Source organism: Nerophis ophidion, linkage group LG22 (genome assembly GCF_033978795.1).
Source record: "Nerophis ophidion isolate RoL-2023_Sa linkage group LG22, RoL_Noph_v1.0, whole genome shotgun sequence".
Lineage (NCBI taxonomy): Eukaryota > Metazoa > Chordata > Actinopteri > Syngnathiformes > Syngnathidae > Nerophis > Nerophis ophidion.
This window is the reverse complement of record NC_084632.1, coordinates 22,400,619-22,420,518: the sequence shown is the minus strand read 5'-3', so window position 1 is coordinate 22,420,518 and position 19,900 is coordinate 22,400,619. Positions and strand designations below refer to the sequence as shown.

The 19,900-nt window shown below is 39.5% G+C and overlaps 2 protein-coding genes across 3 annotated transcripts in view; one reads left to right on the top strand and one right to left on the bottom strand.

Annotated features, from left to right (window-relative positions):
• Positions 1-15,884, top strand: part of si:ch73-61d6.3 (occludin) — a 37,230-nt gene extending 21,346 nt beyond the window's left edge. The window contains exons 5-10 of one of the 2 annotated variants that reach the window (XM_061883512.1): positions 2,562-2,725; positions 5,205-5,423; positions 7,396-7,567; positions 7,750-7,791; positions 8,792-8,863; positions 11,098-15,884. In XM_061883512.1, the coding sequence (XP_061739496.1) occupies positions 2,562-2,725; positions 5,205-5,423; positions 7,396-7,567; positions 7,750-7,791; positions 8,792-8,863; positions 11,098-11,118 (690 nt within the window). In that variant the 3' untranslated portion in view covers positions 11,119-15,884. Of the gene's footprint in view, positions 1-2,561; positions 2,726-5,204; positions 5,424-7,395; positions 7,568-7,749; positions 7,792-8,791; positions 10,861-11,097 lie in introns of those variants that run through there. The other variant, XM_061883511.1, reaches the window with a different exon arrangement.
• nr2f6b (nuclear receptor subfamily 2, group F, member 6b) overlaps positions 14,142-19,900 on the bottom strand; it is a 30,766-nt gene continuing 25,007 nt past the window's right edge. The window contains exons 3-5 of the mRNA XM_061883514.1: positions 19,231-19,565; positions 15,393-15,639; positions 14,142-15,319 (exon numbers count right to left, since the gene is read on the bottom strand). Of these exons, the coding sequence (XP_061739498.1) occupies positions 15,045-15,319; positions 15,393-15,639; positions 19,231-19,565 (857 nt within the window). The 3' untranslated portion in view covers positions 14,142-15,044. The remainder of the gene's footprint in view (positions 15,320-15,392; positions 15,640-19,230; positions 19,566-19,900) is intronic.

Genomic DNA, 19,900 nt, shown 5'->3' with positions numbered 1-19,900 from the left:
AGAGTTTCTAGAGTACCGTATTTTTCGGATTATAAGTCGCTCTGGAGTATACGTTGCACCGGCCAAAAATGCATAATAAAGAAGGAAAAAAACATATATACGTCGCACTGGAGTATAGGTCGCATTTTTGGGGGAAATTTATTTGATAAAATCCAACACCAAGAATAGACATTTGAAAGGCAATTTAAAATAAATAAAGAATAGTGAACAACAGACTGAATAAGTGTACATTATATGACGGATAAATAACCAACGGAGAAGGTGCCTGGTACGTTAACATAAGAGTCATTCAAATAACTATAACATATAGAACATGCTATACGTTTACCAAACAATCTGTCACTCCCAATCGATAAATCCAATGAAATCTTCCTCGGTGTTGCTTTTTTTTTTTTTTGTCCTGTCCAGCTTCTCAGGCAAATCATATAGTTGATGTAGATCCCCATATCAGCTGTTCAGATTTACTTTACAAAAGAGAAGTGCAGGATACTTCTCTTGTTGCCTTATTTGAATTTTACTTTATTAAATGTATTTATATTATCATTTGGTGCAGCCGGGCCGGAGCTGGAGGGGATAGAAAGAGAGAAAAAAAGGAAGACAGAGGGGGAAATTGTGGGGATGAGAGGGGGATTAGACAGAGAGACAAAAACAACAACAGCAAACACAACAATAACAACAACGACAACAACAATAGAACAACACTAGCACATACAATATGTACAAATATGATCGTAAAAGTGATAGCAAATAAGCAGTTAGCGAAATAAATAATAATATAGTAATGACAAAAAGCATTTTTACACTAAAACTGGAGCAATACAAATACCAATAGAAAAAGCGCTATTGATCATGAACAAAACCAATAGTTTACCTCTATTATCAACAATACAGTTGTTCAAATGCAACAATACGTATACATAATGATAGCTAGAAAAATAATTTAAAAATAAATAAATAAATGAAATATAAAAATAAAAAAGGGAATACCGAAAGATGAAAGGGAAGAGAGAGAGGCAACCTATATTAATCTTGTAAATTGTTATAGTAACAATGGGTTAAGCTTTGTCAATATGCCACGTGTTACGCAATTTACCCTAGGGCAACAACGTTGATATATGTTTGATGAAACGTGATTATGTGCATGAGTGTATGTATGAATATGTACTTGTATATGAACAGAATGTGTATATGAATGTTTGTACAGTAAATGTATATGTAAGTATATGTCTGGGGATAGGTTGATTGGCAACACTAAATTGGCCCTAGTGTGTGAGTGTGAATGTTGTCTGTCTATCTGTGTTGGCCCTGCGATGAGGTGGCGACTTGTCCAGGGTGTACCCCGCCTTCCGCCCGATTGTAGCTGAGATAGGCGCCAGCGCCCCCCGCGACCCCGAAAGGGAATAAGCGGTAGAAAATGGATGGATGGATGGATGTATGTTTGTTTGTACTCTATGTCGCTTCTAAACAACTCTGCCAACTCCAAAGGTATGCGCCGCTTCCTCTTGTCGTTTTCTGCTGCATATTTCACTACGTCCAGCTTGTAATCTGCAGTACATGATTTCTTTTTCGGTCCAATTTTTGTTCACCCTTCTCAGTTTTTATAAGTTACCGCTAACGATGAAATGATCCATTTTAATAGCTATGGCAATAGCATATAGCAGTTAGCATTCCATGACCTACAATGCACTTCTGCCACGACCCTCCCCCACTGAATTCTTATTGGTTGACGTGTGTGTGACGATTGCTGACATTTTCTTTGTCTCTTCTGCGAATGAGATAAATAATATTATTTGATATTTTGCGATAATGTATTAATAATTTCACACATAAGTTGCTCCGGAGTGTATGTCGCACCCCGGCCAAACTATGAAAAAAATTGCGACTTATAGTCCAAAAAATACGGTAATAACTCAAGTTGTGGCTGCAACTTAAAGCATAACAATTAGCCGAGAGACAGCTCTCATCTCAAAACACTGAAGTTTGGGTACCCCTGTAATGTGAGTTATAGCTTTCCCACATCTATTTTCATGCAACAAGATAAAAAAACAAAGCAATACTCCAATACAAAGCAAGTTAATAGTCACACTATAGACAGAAGATGTGTGCACAGTCCGCCGTCAATGTTGTAATGTCTCAAAAGGATTTAAGAGAAGATTATTTAAGTGAGATTCATTTACATGACATGATTGGGTTTAAAATGCAGTACACATGCAACTAAATACAGTAAACAAATCATATACTGTACATTTGTGGATTTTGTTCCTGTTAGAGTCGGGCTTTTGTTGAGTTCTCCAAACTTGCTCAAGTGTTGTAAACAAAGCATATAACTATAATAACAATGAGCTAATGGAAAATTCTACCCAATTACTGTATATGGTAGAGTGATCTCTTAAATGTGTAGCACTAATTACCTAATATTGCAACTGTTTCAGGCGCTGGATTACTGTCTTTATATATCTACTCTGTATACCACTCATGGTTTCTTGAACAGGATGTCCGTTTGAAAATGTTATTCGTACGTGTTGTTTATGTTGCTCGTTCTGTTTTTCCTTCCCGTGTAGGTGAACAATGTGGAGGAAAACCGCAGTGTTCAGGATGCCCCAACCCTGCTGGTGTCAGAGAAAGGAGGTGGTCAGCTTAATGCTTCAGTGAACAGTGTCATCTCCTACCCCCCAGCCAAGGTGGACAGCAGCTCCTTCAATGGGGACACCTATGACAACAATGAGTAGGTCCATTGCTCAACATCTCTATTCCCACATGTGACCAGTCATGCAAAGTCTACTCCGCTTAAAAAAAAAACATATTGCCCTACCCATGTAATGAGCTGTGCGTGTGACCTTTGATCCAATCTGGGATTATCGTTGCCATGTTTTTCTCTTATGTTTATTGGTTTCTGGTCCGGTGATGTTTTTACAACAGTGTCAGAGTTACAGTGTATGACAAACATACGGCATACTGTGTATAATCGTTGGTCTAACTTAGCAAGCCAAAAGTTCACAATCCTTATAACATCTTGCATTGTTTGCATACTGCATCTTTTTGTGGAAAAATGAGTGCCGTCTACGGTGCTGCGTTTGGATTCCTTTACAAATCCCTTACATACCGACAAAATTAGGCATGTTTCCTGTTAGTGCTCGCTTCCCCACCACAGGGTTCATAGGCTGACATTAGTGTTTGACCTATAATAATACAGATTTTTCATTTTTATAGCGTAACCTTCTTCTAATAATCCCACTTGGGTGTCCACTTTGCACAAAAAAAGACAAACAACATACTACAGTATAGTGTTTCACATTCAGCTATTCGCTAGTCGACATTTTAATTTCCCAATTTACCCTTTCTGGATGTCACTTGGCCCACACTTTTGGAATTGTTATTATTGGTATTATTATTTATACAGTTGCATTTATTTATTTTTGGATTGTTTTTTTATTAGTATTGAATCTAATAAGTCTTGTATTTTTGTCTTCTCAAATGCTTTGTACATTTATATCCTAAAGTATTGTAAAGCTGACATTAGGTTGGTGTTTATCATAGTCATCATTGTCACCGACGTCCCACTGGGTCATTATTGTCACCGATGTCCCACTGGGTGTGAGTTTTCTTTGCCCTTATGTGGGCCTACCGAGGATGTCGTAGTGGTTTGTGCAGCCCTTTGAGACACTAGTGATTTAGGGCTATATAAGTAAACATTGATTGATTGATTGATGATATTTTATTAGATTGATTAACATAGTGTGATTTATTTGTAAATAAAAAATTATTATTATATATATATTTTTAAAAAAAATTTTAGGCCAACATTGCGCGTAAGTCTTAAGTCAGCGTCCTAGAGGAGCTTTTGTAACCTAGTTTGAAAAAGTTTTTTTTTATAGTTTATATACCAAAGAATATATTGTGTTGAATTGAGAATTGATTCCTATTCGCATGTACGTCACCCCAAAATAATCCAAATTGAATGGAATCATGAGGTGCCCAAACATTCCCACCACAAGTTGTCATGTTAGCATTTCAGGCAATTTTGTAGGCATAAAAACTAAAAGTCAAGGATACACTTTTCGGACATGTTGTAAAGAGAAATAAAAATATGTAAATCCTGTTATGTATCATATCACAACTGTCTACATGTTTGAAATAAACTTAAACGATAACCATTGTTAATAGCTGCTCTATTGCTGGCGTGTTCACTGTTAATATACTAACTGTTAGCATTTTAGCCAATTATTTTGGTATAAAACTAAAAGTCAAGGATATTCTTTATTTGCTATACACAATTGTTATTTGGTGCTACCTTATTATCATTGTAACTGTTAGAATTTTTGCCAATTCTGTCAGTGCAAAACTTAATACTGAGCGCTATTTTGCTAGCATGTTAACTGTTGACATATTACCTGTTAGCATTTTTGCCAATTCTGGAGGTATAAGACAAAAAGAAAAGGATATTGTTACTTAGATTTTCACAATATATTTACTGTTGACATGCTAACTATTAGCATTTTAACTAATTCTGTAGATATAAAACTAAAAGTCAAGGATATTGTTACTTAGTGCTATTTTCCCAATATATTTACTGTTGACATGCTAACTGTTAGCATTTTAGCCAATTTTTTTGTATGAAACTTAAGGTCGAGGATACTGTTATTTGGCACCATCTTGCTAGCATGCTCAGTGTTAAAATGCTAAGTGTTAGCATTTAAAATTTTAGCCAATGTTGTAGGTTCAGTAAATAAATTAAAAGTTGTGGATAATTAAAATGACAAACTGTTTGAGGGCGCGCTTGGACACAGTAAATCAAAATAATCGACAGGCAGTTTTACATCGGTTAAAAGCTCTAAATGTTTCAATTATTTTTCAATTGATTGCCTAGCCCTAGGTGCAACTGTCGGCCGGACATTTCCAGCTGCAGGACGTCTTACACTGATGTTACCCGAGTGTTGATGAGTAGCTCGGAAGGGTTGCGGTTGTTTGGGGCCGTTGTAACGAATGCCAGCTAGCTTAGCTGTGGTCTAAAACGCTATCTTGTTGTCATGCGGGTTTGAGTGCTGGTCAGGGACTAATTTGATTGGTCAAAATGACGATGATTGTCAAAATTAAAGGGTGCAAGACCGCGCATAATTAACAGGAATTTATATTTTATTCTTGCGTTTACTTTTTATTCTTCCAAAACAACTCCTACGTCACTCTAATATCTTGTTGAACAACAGATACTCTGAGCGAGTCCCCAGCCGACCATCAGACGTGTTTCCACATGGTGGGAGGACCAGCTCCAGTCCCTCAGAGGAGACAGGCGGAGGGCGTAAACCTTCTGCCAACAGGGCTAAGCGACGCAGGCGTAACCCCGACATGGATGAATCCCAGTATGAGACGGAGTACACGACAGGAGGAGAGACTGGCAACGAGCTTGATGTGGCAGAGTGGGAGAGGTGGGTCATACAATAAGCCTCCATCACTGTGGGGCTCACACGCTGTCTGGATTAAAGGTGCAGACCGAGCATGCATTAGGTGGATTACTGTCAAATTCTGTCGCCTTCTCAAGACTAGCTTTTATTCTCAGATTTAAATAAACAATTAACCTCTAGTTTTATGTGACAACACATAAAAATATTTGTAAACATATATTTTGGAATAACCTATAAAAATAGACTTGGTCTGATAAACAAAATGAAAGTACTGCTTTTGTCATTCTGCGGGGATTAGTTAATCTGGTGAGGCATGCCGTTCAAACTGTTATATTCATGCATGCATAAGGTAACTCGGCCAAAGGTACACACTGTTAGTATTGTTGATTTGCATACAACAGGAATATTCAACTAAAATGTTTGATGGCCTCTTTTCCAGAAAGCTTCCCTAGTACAAAGCCAGTGGAGTTGGCACGTTGTGTAAATCGTGAATAAAAACAGAATACAATGATTTGCTAATCTTTTTTTTTTTACCTATATTCAATTGAATAGATTGCAAAGATAAGATACTTAACGTTCTAACTTGAAAACTTAGTTTTTTGCAAACATAAGCTCATTTGGAATTTGATGCCTGCAACATGTTTAAAAAAAAGATGGCACAAGTTGCAAAAAAGACTGAGAAAGTCGAGGAATGCTCTTATACACTTATTTGGAACATCCCACATGCCAAGCCATGTGTTATAACAGCGTGGCTTCGTAGTAATTGAATGTGGGAACTAAACTGGCCTGCCTGTAGTCCAGACAAGTCTCCCATTGAAAATGTGTGGCGCATTATGAAGCGTAAAATACAACAACGGGGAGACCGGACTGTTGAACAACTTAAGCAGTACATCAAGCAAGAATGGGAAAGAATTCCACCTGAAAAGCTTCAAAAATTAGTCTCCTCACTTCCGAAATGTTTACTGAGAGTTGTTAAAAGGAAAGACGATGTAACACAGTGGTAAAAATGCCCCCGTTCCAACTTTTTTGCAATGTGTTGCTGCCATTAAATTCTAAGTTAATGATTATTTGCAAAAAAAACAATTACATTTCTCAGTTCGAACATTAAATATCTTGTCTTTGCAGTGTATTCAATTGAGTACAAGTTGAAAAGGATTTGCAAATTGTTGTATTCTGTTTTTAATAACAACTGACAAAACATGCCAACTTCAGTGGTTTTGGGTTTTTTAGTTTTATTTTGTATATTCTGGGGTACCAGCGTCCTCTACAAAAGACATTTGAGTTTTTAATTTTACCAGAGTTGCAGGAGCGCTCTGATGTTTTTAAAGACATTCTGCAAAAAGACTAATATCTATGACAGCACTCTAGTGTTTTTCAGAATCTGTTGCAAAAACAAGTTCTTTTTAACTGTACTCTTGGGCCACCCGTTGAATAGCCCAAATGATGAAAAAGAGAAGACCTAAAATAAAACCTTGAGGAACACTGAGAATAACTAATGAAAAACTACTGACTTCATCTGAAGTAAACGAGCTATAGCAACAACTTAGTTTCACATATCATATTATAAAAAAAAAATGTGTTCTTACCCAAAAGTAGAGGACTTAAAACGCCTCGGTTATGCAAATTACAAGTTTGGACACCTGTGTTTTATGTTTGCTATCAAGTTTAAAATGTCAATGCAAGGATCTGCCAATGGGTTTGCAGTAATCCAAGTTAATTTATTCAACAGCAGCACTTAAGTGGTTTTAGGAATTTGCTGCAAAAATGTTTAACTCTCAAGTTTTAAACTGAACTCGGGATGGTATGGTGTCATTCCCAGGCCAGATTTGGCCTCAGGGCCGCCGGTTGAAGAGCCTTGGCGTAAACTTAAATAAACCTCTCCGTTTGACGCGTTTGTTACATTATGCACCTTTTTAAAGACCACCACAAATACGTTCTTTATGGCATTCATGCTTGTTTTCTCCTAAATTTGGTGATGTTTTGTTTTTCCTCTAAGCATGTACCCCGAGATAACATCTGACGAACAACGTCACGACTACAAGTCTGAGTTTGATGCTGACCTTAGGGAGTACAAGCGCATGTGTGCAGACATGGATGACATCAATGATCAGTTGAACAAACTCAGCAGGCAATTGGACACACTAGATGAGACTTCTGCTAAATACCAGGTAAAATAAATTTTTTTTTTTTTTTTTAGCATTTCTGATATTGACCAAACAAAAGTCATTTCCAGATTTAAAGATAGATTTTATTAAAAAAAATAGAAAAACACTTTGTTGACCAAAGCATTTGGTATTCAGCTTGTGTGTGATGCCCTCTTGATTATAACAGAAGGATATTTTCTTTTCAGGGTGTAGCAGAGGAATACAATCACCTGAAAGACCTAAAGCGGGTGTGTATTTATTTGTAATTTAACATTTTGAAAAAATCTTAAAATAATAACACTGTTATGCCTGAGGATATACTTTTTAGTTAAATTCCAGCCCCTTATCCTAAATTTGTCACAATTTTTGTCTATCCGCTCTGGTTACCAAGATATGATATACTGTACGCCTAACTGTTTGTAGGAGTGTCTCGCTACAACTTTTTCACTTCTGATATAATACCAATATTAGAGCCTTGAATATCAGTCTGATATGATATCAGTACTAATTATAGGACATACTTTTATTACTTTGTAGTTTGTAACGTTCTAAAATGCTTGATGAAGTGAAATTGCCCAGAGAACATTGGTAGTATGACAAACCTTATGACTGATTTAGACGTGGAGTGTTATTCCTTTTTTGGCGACATCCAGTGGTCCCAATAATTCTTTAAATTGTTGCACAACACAGTAAATTGAATGATGGGAACACGTTTGTTACTGGATACTTTCTAATACGCCTCTGCCTTAGATACTTTGTATCTGTAAGGAATATGCAACTATAATTTTTGATACAAGTTTATATTGACAAATGTCATGTTTTAGACTGCAGTATTGTTCAATTAAGGACACTCATTACTAGCTTGAGTGCTATTGTGTGCTTAGCTGTCGTGTAGCTGCTAGCCTCTAGTACCTATAGCCTACCATGTTTACCTTTTGTAATGACTTCACTAAAATACTAGAAAAGATCAAACTTTTGTTCATTGGAGGACTGTCAACAGCTTTAAACAAGTAACAATGCTGCAAGACTGCTTGTATCAGAGATTTTAGATGCAAGCTGCTATCATCTCTTACTTGTTTCTTGGCTGATATCGGACCAATACCTAATATCGACATCGGATCAGGACACCACTAACTGTTATTGTTAAACATAGGACAGATAAGTTAGTGTTCAACTGTACTGTAGGGGGCAGCGTTAGATCAAAATGTTAATGTTTTCCTTTTTAAATGTGTTCTGTGAACTTTTCAGACATCAGAGTACCAGTCTAAGAAGAAAGAGTGTCGCAGGCTGAGACACAAACTGTTCCACATCAAACGCATGGTGAAGAAATACGACAAAAGCCACTCATAGATCCACGCATCTTGACGCCAAACTGCAAACACTACACTCCAAAACGCTTCACTCAGTCTCTGTTATGATTGGACCACAGTAACTGGCTTACTGGGACAATTCCAATTCACACTGGACACACAAGGACATACAGGGAATATACTGGATATAATAACAATCTAGAATACTACTTTCTCCCCTAATACAGCAAACAGAAGTTGACAGTGGACCGTAGAACAAACAATGGCAGGAATGTCATTTGGTTGCCTCTCACAAAAACACGGCAGACAGTTTACTGACCTACTACAACTGCAACACAGGTTTAGTTTGCGCACACGGTAAATGGTGTGTGCAATATACAAAATAGCATGTACTGGTACTGGGCGTGTTGCGTGCGATTTACTACGACTGTGTGTGTAATTGTTAAGTGGTGCAGACCGCCTTGTTTGAATGAGGATATGGGGTGTACTAAACGCGGTATCACCACTGATACACTCTCGTTTACTGTTATCATGCTCCTACCTGCCGCGTTTTGCTTTGTTTTTAAACATGCAGGAGACATGTAATAATTGGTATGGGCATTTTAAAAGCAGTCTTACGGTGCATCTACATTAAACAACTTCTTTTTTTTCCCGCTTAGGTTGCGCTCATTGGATAGAGGTTGCACTGAAAAGATGCAAAAAATGCATACTCAAAGAATATTTTGTTCATAAAAGAAACATTTATTAACATACAGTATATTCATTCTATGTGGAAAAAATGAACATCATTAAAAGATATTAAGGGATACCAAAACGCATCAGTGGAAATTATTTTAATCAGCCCCTTAAGTCCTCTAACAGCGATAAAATTATAAAATGATGTTACTGAATAGACGATACGTCTTAATATTTTAAAATTTCTGACCATCCATAATATTGACACAATCAGGACAGAAGATTCTTGTCTGTATGTTCAGCGCGAGCACTGATCCTGCAGCTGTGTGGAGCTGTTGGTTTGCATCCCTTTTTGACACAGGCTAAATAAAACGCAAAATAGTGCGTAAAAATGGTCATGAGTGTCAATAAATCAAATCGCGTGTGCTAAACAATTATATTTGCATTTTCTCCTTCCAGTATTGTGTTTGTTTAGATGATCAGAATATATTTTGCGTATTAAAAATGGACTGCAGGCCGTATTCTGCTCACTTAACAGTCGCAATCCACTTTGCACACATTTAGTAGATCAGCTTTGCGTGTGCTATCAAGTTTGCACATGTTTTAGTGCACACAAACTTTTAATAAATCAGGGCGTAGGTCTCCAGTTGTTCCCTGGACACAGAGGGAACATCATGGATGTAGTGATGATTTAGAATACTACTTTATCCTCCAATGCTTCATGTAAGGCAGCAAACAAAAGTTGACAAGGTATGAAGAACAAAGACAGGACCGTCTCATAAAAACAGCTGACATTTGACTGACCTAGAACAACTGCACAAAAATTGAGTTTGGAAACTAACTCTCCAATTGGCTCTTATCTCGAAAGATAAAAACAATATTATGTACAAGTCAGCAAGGTTGCTGTGAGCTTCATTTTAACCTTCAAAGTTCCAACTTTTTGTTTTGAGGGCCAGTGTATGTGTCTAACAAGCTTTCTGTCACAACTTTGTACTTTTTTTTTTTATATAACTCCATGCTGAATACCAGCGTGACTAAAAAGGGGACTTTTTATATTTGTATTGTACATATTTTCAACAACTCCTGATTATTCTTTATGAATACTTCAGCAATGATTGTTCATTTTATGCACTGCAGGAATCAAAGGAACAACATTTCTGTAAGTACTGTATGTATTAGGTTATTCACCTGTGATGACATAGACCCAGTGTATTGTTTTCATATGAGTGAAACATTTGAAATGAGTTCATGCCTATGCAAATTCGTAACAAAAGAGCAATATGACACAAAGTTCCATCCTGACCAATGAAAATGATTCCATTTTTCGTTAAAGTTTGCATCTGCTTCGTGTAAGATGTTACAATCAAGTGTATATTCTCAAGATTTTTTGTTTGACACACTTGTGATCTGTGGTTTGTTAGTAATGTATGTTTTGAGGAACATGGATGTCTTCTAACAAACTATTGTTGAGCCATTTATTTTTGTAAAGCTAAACTTTATAACTGCCACCGTCTTTGATGTATAAAAATATTTGTGAATTAATAAACGATAATTTCTAATTCTTTAAAGAGTCAACACTGTATGGAATAGCTCATTGAAGTCAGTCTGGACCATTACTGCCCTCTGGTGGTGAGTACTCCATCCATCCATCCATTTTCTGCCGCTTGTTCCCTTTGGGGTCGCGAGGGGCGCTGGTGCCTATCTTAGGTACAATCGGGTAGAAGGTGGGGTGCACTCTGGACAAGTCGCTACCTCATCACAGAGCCAACACAGATAGACAGACAACATTCACACTCACATTCACACACTAGGGCCAATTTAGTGTTGCCAATCAACCTATCCCCAGGCGCATGTCTTTGGAGGTGGGAGGAAGCCTGAGTACCCGGAAGGAACCCACGCATTCACGGGGAGAACATGCAAACTCCACACAGAAAGATCCCGAGCCCGGGATTGAACCCACGACTACTCAGGACCTTCGTATTGTGAGGCAGACGCTCTAACCCCTCTTCCACCGTGAAGCCTGGGGTGAGTACTCATTACTCAATAATCAATACATGCAATGGAGCCACTAGCCATAACAATTTACAATTTTTAACCACAAACTTGCACAAACAAACACTCATAATTTAGCATTTAGAAACATACCAGAAATTGAAATGTATCTATTGAAGATGGGTGTCTGTTACAAATGTTAAGTTAAAGTACCAATGATTGTCACACACACACTGGTTGTGGTGAAATTATTTTCTGTATTTGACCCATTACCCTTCATCACCCCCTGGGAGGTGAGGGGAGCAGTGAGCAGCAGCGGTGGCTGTGCTCGGGAATCATTTTTGGTGATTTAACCCCCAATTACAGCCCTTGATGCTGAGTGCCAAACAGGAATGTAATGGGTCCCATTTTTATAGTCTTTGGTATGACTCGGCCGGTGTTTGAACTCACAACCTACCGATAAGGGCGGTTAGTAAACACTAAATCATCATGCTGTACACAAATATACGGTTGGCACACCTATCTTTGGACAGTTTCGCCCATTCCTCTTTGCAGCATATCTCAAGGTCCATCAGGTTGGATGGGAAGCATTGGTTTCCATCCAGGATGTCTCTGTACATTGCTGCATTTATCTTCCCCTCTATCCTGACCAGTCACCCAGTTCCTGCCGCTGAAAAACCTCCCCACAGCATGATGCTGCCACCACCATGCTTGGTATTGGCCTGGTTTCCTCCAAACTACTTTACTAATTTCTACTAATTGTTTATCTAGTCTGCACTTTGTGTTATTATTATTATTGGCTTTTATGTAGTTTGCACTATGTCTGTATTATTTTTATTATCATTATTATCGACTCATTTTTGCCTTATTATTTTTATTTTCCTATTTTAATGATGTTGGATCTGTGTTGTTGTTGTTGGGGACAAGTGTTGTAAGTTTGCTTTGGCTACAAACACAATGATGCATACATTCGATAACTGTTTCAGATGTCTATGTTTTTTGTATCTGTCCCTATTTCAAATAAACCTTAATAATAACGTGGTGGCTGGCATTCATGCCAAAGAGTTCAGTTTTTTTCTCACCAGACCAGAGAATTTGTTTTCTCATGGTCCGAGAGTCGTTCAGATGCTTTTTGGCCAACTTTTTACTTAGAAATGGCTTCTATCTGGCCACTCTACCATACAGACCTGATTGGTGGATTGCTGCAGAGATGGTTGTCCTTAAAGAAGGTTCTCTCTACACGGAGGAATGCTGTGGCTCTGACAGAGTGACCTTCGGGTTTTTGGTCACCTCCCTGACTATACTTAAGAAGAATGCAGCAATGTACAGAGACATCCTGGATGAAAACCAACACTTCCCATCCAACCCGATAGACCTTGAGAGGTTCTGCAAAGAGGAATCAGAAAAACTGCCCAACGATATGCGTGCCACGCTTGTGGCATCATATTCACAAAGACTTGAGGCTGTAATTGCTGCCACAGCAGCATCAACAAAGTATTGAGCAAACGTTGTGAATACTTAGGACTGTCGAGTTTTGAGAACAAAATTAAATGTATTCAAATTTGAAATATACAAACATAACACAATGTGGAAAAAGTGAGCCGCTGTAAATACTTTCTGAATGCACTGCACTCTTGTGTAGATAGAATTAAACATTCCGCAATAATGACCAGAAGCCTAAGCTATTTAAAATATTTTGATCATCAGAAGATCCAAATCACACTTTTTCTTTGATTTCTCATGTGCTCATTTTTAGGTACAAAACAAGAAGCACACGTTTATTTTACCTACAACTGGCAAACATTCCTGTTTGTGTGTACTTTTTAATTTCTTAATTTACTGTTCATAGAATGTATATACCCCAATCATAGCTATTGTTTTCCAAATGACCATTAACCCCAACATTTCTGAAAAGCTGCATCATGGAGGTGTGTGTACCAATATGCAGTTATTTTAACAGTGGCAGGCTGTGCGTTTCCAGCCTATAGGCCTTCAGTGATGTCCTACTTAGTCCGACTTTAATAAATACCCCTCAAAATATCATTTATAGCACCACATTAGATAGCGTCCAGCACTCCCCGCAACCCCAAAGGGACAAGCGGTAGAAAATGGATGGATGGATGACCACGGCTGGAGAAATACTATACAGAAACACACTTGGGCACTACTGGACCTCAACAGTGTACAAAACGGGCTATATTTTGGCACATTTAAAAATCAATGAACCCGCATTTCAAACATACCTTACATGGTACTGTCAAAATTAAAATAATTGTAAAGAACATATTAAATGTGGAAAAATAAATAAAATATTTGAACTTTTTCTTTGTGAATTGATAAAGTGAGAACCGATGATTTCTCCGCTGGCCGGGTATGGCTCCGGTGCCCCTTCCTGCTTTTTGTAAATGACAACTTGTGATTGGATTCTCACTTGGGAGTGACAACTGAAAATCCAATCGCAGTCACATTTAACGTAAGGCTACCTAGATGGGCTACTGTCAACAACTCGTAACTGTCTATCCGGCAGAATTCATACAGCGCTGGCAACAAGCGAGCTGAATTCTGATTGGATAAAAGCTCTAACGTAAGACATGAAGAAAATATGAATACTTTATGGAAAGTAGATTAAGATAAATTTTTATTAATCTATGCTTGTGATTTATATTAGGCCAGCAGTGAAGGCCTTGCTGGCCCTGACAGCACACCGCTGAATTTTAAGCCTGTTTGTGTATCTTAGTACAATATGTGCAGAAGAAGACTTGGCAAGACAAAGTTTGCAGCATTTAGTACCAACAAGCATCGACACTTCTCATTCTCTGCCGTCTTTAAGGCCATGTTTCCACACAATGCATCACAAATGGTCCAACAAGCTCATTAAACAACAAAAGGAGAAATACAACAAGGATCGTACCTTTTTTTCTCTTGTATGGCGTACACTTCAAATAATCACTAGAGAGGTCAGCTGTGGGAAATTATTCCTGATACATTCTTTAAACATTCCTTTATGACTCTACAATCTTCTTATGCTATATAAAACATGAGGTAATGATGTCATATGAAGAAAAGTCATGCTGTGGTTTCTGCATCTGTGCGGTAAAGTCACTGTGAGGGTGTGGGTGGGGGAAAGTGTATTTTATATTTTGGCCACTTGGGGGCAGCGGCTTTAAAGCATAAATAATCGTGTAGCATGTAATGTGTAGAGTCACGTGACTTGGGTGATACAATACAACTGGTAAGAAATCAAATCCATACTTTCATACAGTCAGAACAAAGCGGTTGAAATGGCTTCATTTGGATTTAAAGCATAAAACACATAGAGGAGTCACATTAAGGGGTGATAATGGAGGAGGTAGTTTGTGCTCATGGCCTTTCAGTTCTCTCCAGAGTGAGACAAAGAAATCAACCAGGGACCCGTACTTCAAATACTTTGACCTATGACCTTTTGTTTGTCATTTCATCCATCTTTTTTTTTTTTTATATATATATATTTGCAGCTCTGTATCCCACTCTGGCCCCTGCAGGATTCACTGCCCGGGTGCGTAGGGCCAGTTGATGGAGCTCCCTGACAGCTGCATGTCTCGGATCAGCGTTTCGATGGGCGTCTTTCCCACCAGCCGCATGAAGAAGAGCTGCGAGATGAGGTTGGCCGGCACGGCCCGCAGAGCCGGCAGGCGAAGGAGCAAGCGGCCGAAACGCTGAGGCTGGTTGGGGTACTGCAACCTCTCGTACTCGGTCAGGGCGACCTGGGCCTTCTCCTGCAGGGACTCCACGTGGGCCGGATCGGTCAGACCGCACGCATCTAAGGAGATGACATGGCGTCGTTAGAAATAGAAATGCCTCCGTCACACACATGAGGCTCTACAGTCGCTGACCTGGTGAAAACAATGAGATGGCTTTGAGGCAGCTGTACTCGGCCGTGTCCACTTGCAGTCGGTTGAGTTTGTCCACTTGGTCCTGGAACACCCTGACCTGGTCCATGAAGGACACCACCCTCTCCGCTGACATGGGGGATGAGTGGAAGCCGGCGGCTGCCAGCAGGGGCGCCATGTGGAGAGGCAGAGCGGACTGGGCGGCGTTTAGGATGAAAAGTTCACTCCAGCTAAGCCTGAGCAGCGCCACCTGGGGGGGAGATTCATCGCTGTCATTTCTGGATTGGACACAATATTTTATTGTGTGAAGGCTAGAAACATTCAAACCATCACTCTTTAAAAATGCTACTTTCCCCCCCCCCCAAAATTCCAACATTTTCAGGAATTCCACACTTTCTATGACATTATGTTCATTCTAAATTAAAGGCCTACTGAAACCCACTACTACCCACCACGCAGTCTGATAGTTTATATATCAATGATGAAATATTAACATTGCAACACATGCCAATACGGCCTTTTTAGTTTACTAAATTGCAATTTTAAATTTCCCGGGAGTTTCTTCTTGAAAACGTCACGTAATGACGACGAGTACGGGTGACGTCATGGACTGTTAGGAAATATGAGCGCTGCACACACACACAGCTAAAAGTCGTCTGCTTTAACAGCAACATTTACACAGTATTTTGGACATCTGTGTTGCTGAATCTTTTGCAATTTGTTCAATTAATATTGGAGAAGTCAAAGTATAAAAATGGAGTTGGGAAGCGTTAGCCTTTGGCCACACAAACACACGGTGATTCCTTGTTTAAAATTCCCGGAGGTGAAACTTTCCTATGGATCAGAGCGGTCAAGCGAACATGGATCCCGACTACATGTCAACCAGCAGGTTTCGGTGAGAAAATTGTGGTAAAAAGTCGCTTCTTACCGGAGATCAGGTGAGCTTGTGCCGTCCATAAAGCTGCCGTCGACTCCCCTGAGACACTGGCGTCAAGACACCCATGGACACACACCTCCGACTATCAGGTACTGTTAAACTCACTAAAACACTAGCAACACAATAGAAAGATAAGGGATTTCCCAGAATTATCCCAGTAAATGTGTCTAAAAACATCTGAATCTGTCCCAATGCAATTGCGTTTTTTTTTTTAAACTTTTTTTTTTTCTTTAGTCCGTCGCTACCAATATCCTCAAACACGAATCTTTCATCCTCGCTCAAATTAATGGGAAAATTGTCGTTTTCTCAGTCTGAATAGCTCTTTTTGTTGGATGCTCCCATTAAAAACAATGTGAGGATGTGAGGAGCCATTAACGGGTGACGTCATCGTCTGCGACTTTCGGCAAAGGCAGGGCTTTTCTGTTAGCGTCCCAAAGTTGAGAACTTTATCGTCAATGTTCTCTACTAAATCCTTTCAGCAAAAATATGGCAATATCGCGAAATGATCAATCAAGTATGACACATAGAATGGACCTGCTATCCCCGTTTAAATAAGAAAATTTCATTTCAGTAGGCCTTTAATATATCCATTCATCCATCCATCCATCTTCTTCCGCTTATCTGAGGTCGGGTCGCGGGGGCAACAGCCTAAGCAGGGAAGCCCAGACTTTCCTCTCCCCGGCCACTCTGTCCAGCTCTTCCCGGGAAATCCCGAGGCATTCCCAGACCAGCCGGGAGACATAGTCTTCCCAACGTGTCCTGGGTCTTCCCCGTGGCCTCCTACCGGTCGGACGTGCCCGAAACACCTCCCTAGGGACGTGTTCGGTGGGCATCCTGACCAGATGCCCGAACCACCTGATCTGGAAATGAATGTAAATTTTTCCTAACTTCTACATTTCCCAACACATTCCGACTATTCTACTGTAGAAAAAAATGCTCCTTGCTAATGTTAGTCAATTGCGAGCATGCAAACACTGGAATGTTAGCTTCTTAACTATTTTTGTAGATACACAGCTCAGAGTCATATGTTGGTACTTGATACGTGCTTACTGTTACAACGCTAACATTAGCACGGCCACTGGTTTTTTTTTTTAGCAACTTTTGCAGGCATACACCTCAGAGTCATATATGTTGGTACTAGAGATGTCCGATAATGGCTTTTTTGCCGATATTCTGTTATTGTCCAACTCTTAATTACCGATTCCGAAATCAGCCGATACCGATATACACAGTCGTAGAATTAACTAATTTTGTTGTGATGCCCCGCTGGATGCATTAAACAATGTAACAAGGTTTTCCAAAATAAATCAATTCAGGTTATGGAAAAACAATTCTAACATGGCACTGCCATATTTATTATTGAAGTCACAAAGTGCATTCTTTTTTTTCAACATGCCTCAAAACAGCAGCTTGGAATTTGGACATGCTCAGGAGGTTGAGGTGGGCGGGGTTGAGGTGTGAAGAGTTAGTGCTGCAAAGGAACCTGGATATTTGTTTTGTTGTTTATGTTGTGTTAGGGTGCGGATGTTCTCCCGAAATGTGTTTGTCATTCTTGTTTGGTGTGGGTTCACAGTGTGGCGCATATTTGTAACAGTGTTAAAATTGTTTATACGGCCATCCTTAGTGTGACCTGTATGGCTGTTGACCAAGTAGGCTGTGCATTCACTTAGATGTGTGAAAAGACGTAGATATTATGTGACTGGAACGGCACGCAAAGGAAGTGCCTTTGAGGTTTATTGGCGCTTTGAACTCCTCCCTGCGTCCGTGTACACAGCAGCGTTTCAAAAAGTCATACATTTTACTTTTTGAAACCGATACCAATAATTTCCAAAATTAAATTTTAAACCATTTATCGGCCGATAATATCGGCAGTCTGATATTATCGGACATCTCTAGTTGGTACTTAACGCAAGCTAACAATTAGCATGTTAGCTTCTTTTTTTTTTTAGCTAATTTGGCAGGCAAATATCTTCTAGTTCTATTCAGATATTTTGTCACCTGACACATGCTAACTGTTATGCTAATGTTAACATTAACTAAAATTAACATGCCAACGTTTTTTGGGCAAATTTTACAGATATACACCTCAGCTAAATAATTTGGTACTTTATGCATGCTTATTGTTAGAATGCGAACTTTAGCATGTTAGCTTTTTCAGAGACTGAGATTTTGGCACTTGACGCTTGCCATTTGTTAAAATGTTAATGTTAACATGTAAGAATGCTAACATTATTGCAAATGTTACAGGCATACACTTTACAGAGTCAAATAAGTTGGTACTTTGTGCATGCTAACATTAGCATGTCTGCTTTTTTAAACACATTTTCAGAGTCAGAAATTTTGGCATGTGACTTTTAGCATGCGAATGTTAGCATTTTCGCTTTTTTGGCTAATATTACAGGTACACACCTCAGTCATGTATTTTGGCACTCGCTTGCTGTTAGAATGTTATTGTTAGCTTTCTTGGGCTAGGTTTACAGGTATACTCCTCTTTCATACCAATGGGTAACTGTCGCATATTAATTGTTGGCATGCTAATGTCTATGCTAGCCTTTGTGGCCCATTTTGCCAGTGTACGCTTTAGAGTCAGATATGTTGGCTGTTAAAATGCTAACATTAGCATGTTAGCTTTTTAAGATATTTTTACAGGTATACACCTCAAAGTCATATATTTTGGTATTTGAAGCATGATAGGGTTTCATGCTAGCTGTTAGAGCTACTTTTGCAGGTATAGACCTACTAGTCTTCATTTGTTGTTACCTGACGTTTTCTGGATAGCGTGCTAACTGTTATTACAGTTCGGCTTTTCAGCATTCACACGCTTGCCAAAATAGATTTTTCTAGTTCTCTTAAATGATTGCATACAATGCAATCATTGCAATGGCGGGATCATCCTTTACTGACCTGCTCAGAAACGGGCAGCTCGGGAAAGTATGGGATGTTTCTGGCCCACTCGATGGTGCTGAAGAGGAGGCGAGCGGCGAGCTCACAGATGCTGTCGATGCCCATGACGGGCGCCCCGCTGGCGGAGGCCCCCATCTGCCCCTGGCCATAGGTGGTCCCATAACGGCTGTTGGGGTACGGCTCGGCCCGGAGCAGCTGAGAGATGAGCTCCGACACGGGTTGCCCGTTGAAGTAGTCGGCTCCCAGGTGACTTGGCAACATGCCTCCCATTCCGCCTGCCCGGGAGTTGGGACTGATACCTGAGTGGGACGGAGGGATGCGCCCACGCTGCACAGCTGCAGGGACAAAAGGAGGAGTGGTGGGTGTCAGCAGGAGGAAACTCTTTGGAAGTAAGTTAAAAAGTGTAATAACAAGATAGAGTCACCAACAGTCCCATTATGATGTGTTGATGAGGATAAAAATCTATTTGTGACAGTTCAAATTTATTTGTGACATATAGTAGTATAATTAGTTTATAGAATAGCTTGTGAATATCTTGTTTTAGTATTGGAAGAATGCTTTCCCCCTGTCACGGGTCGGCACTTTTGGTCCATCAGTCATTGGTTTTGGCTTAGTTTTGGGCTGGATGCCGTTAATGCGGGGGTCAGCAACCCGCGGCTCTTTAGCGCCG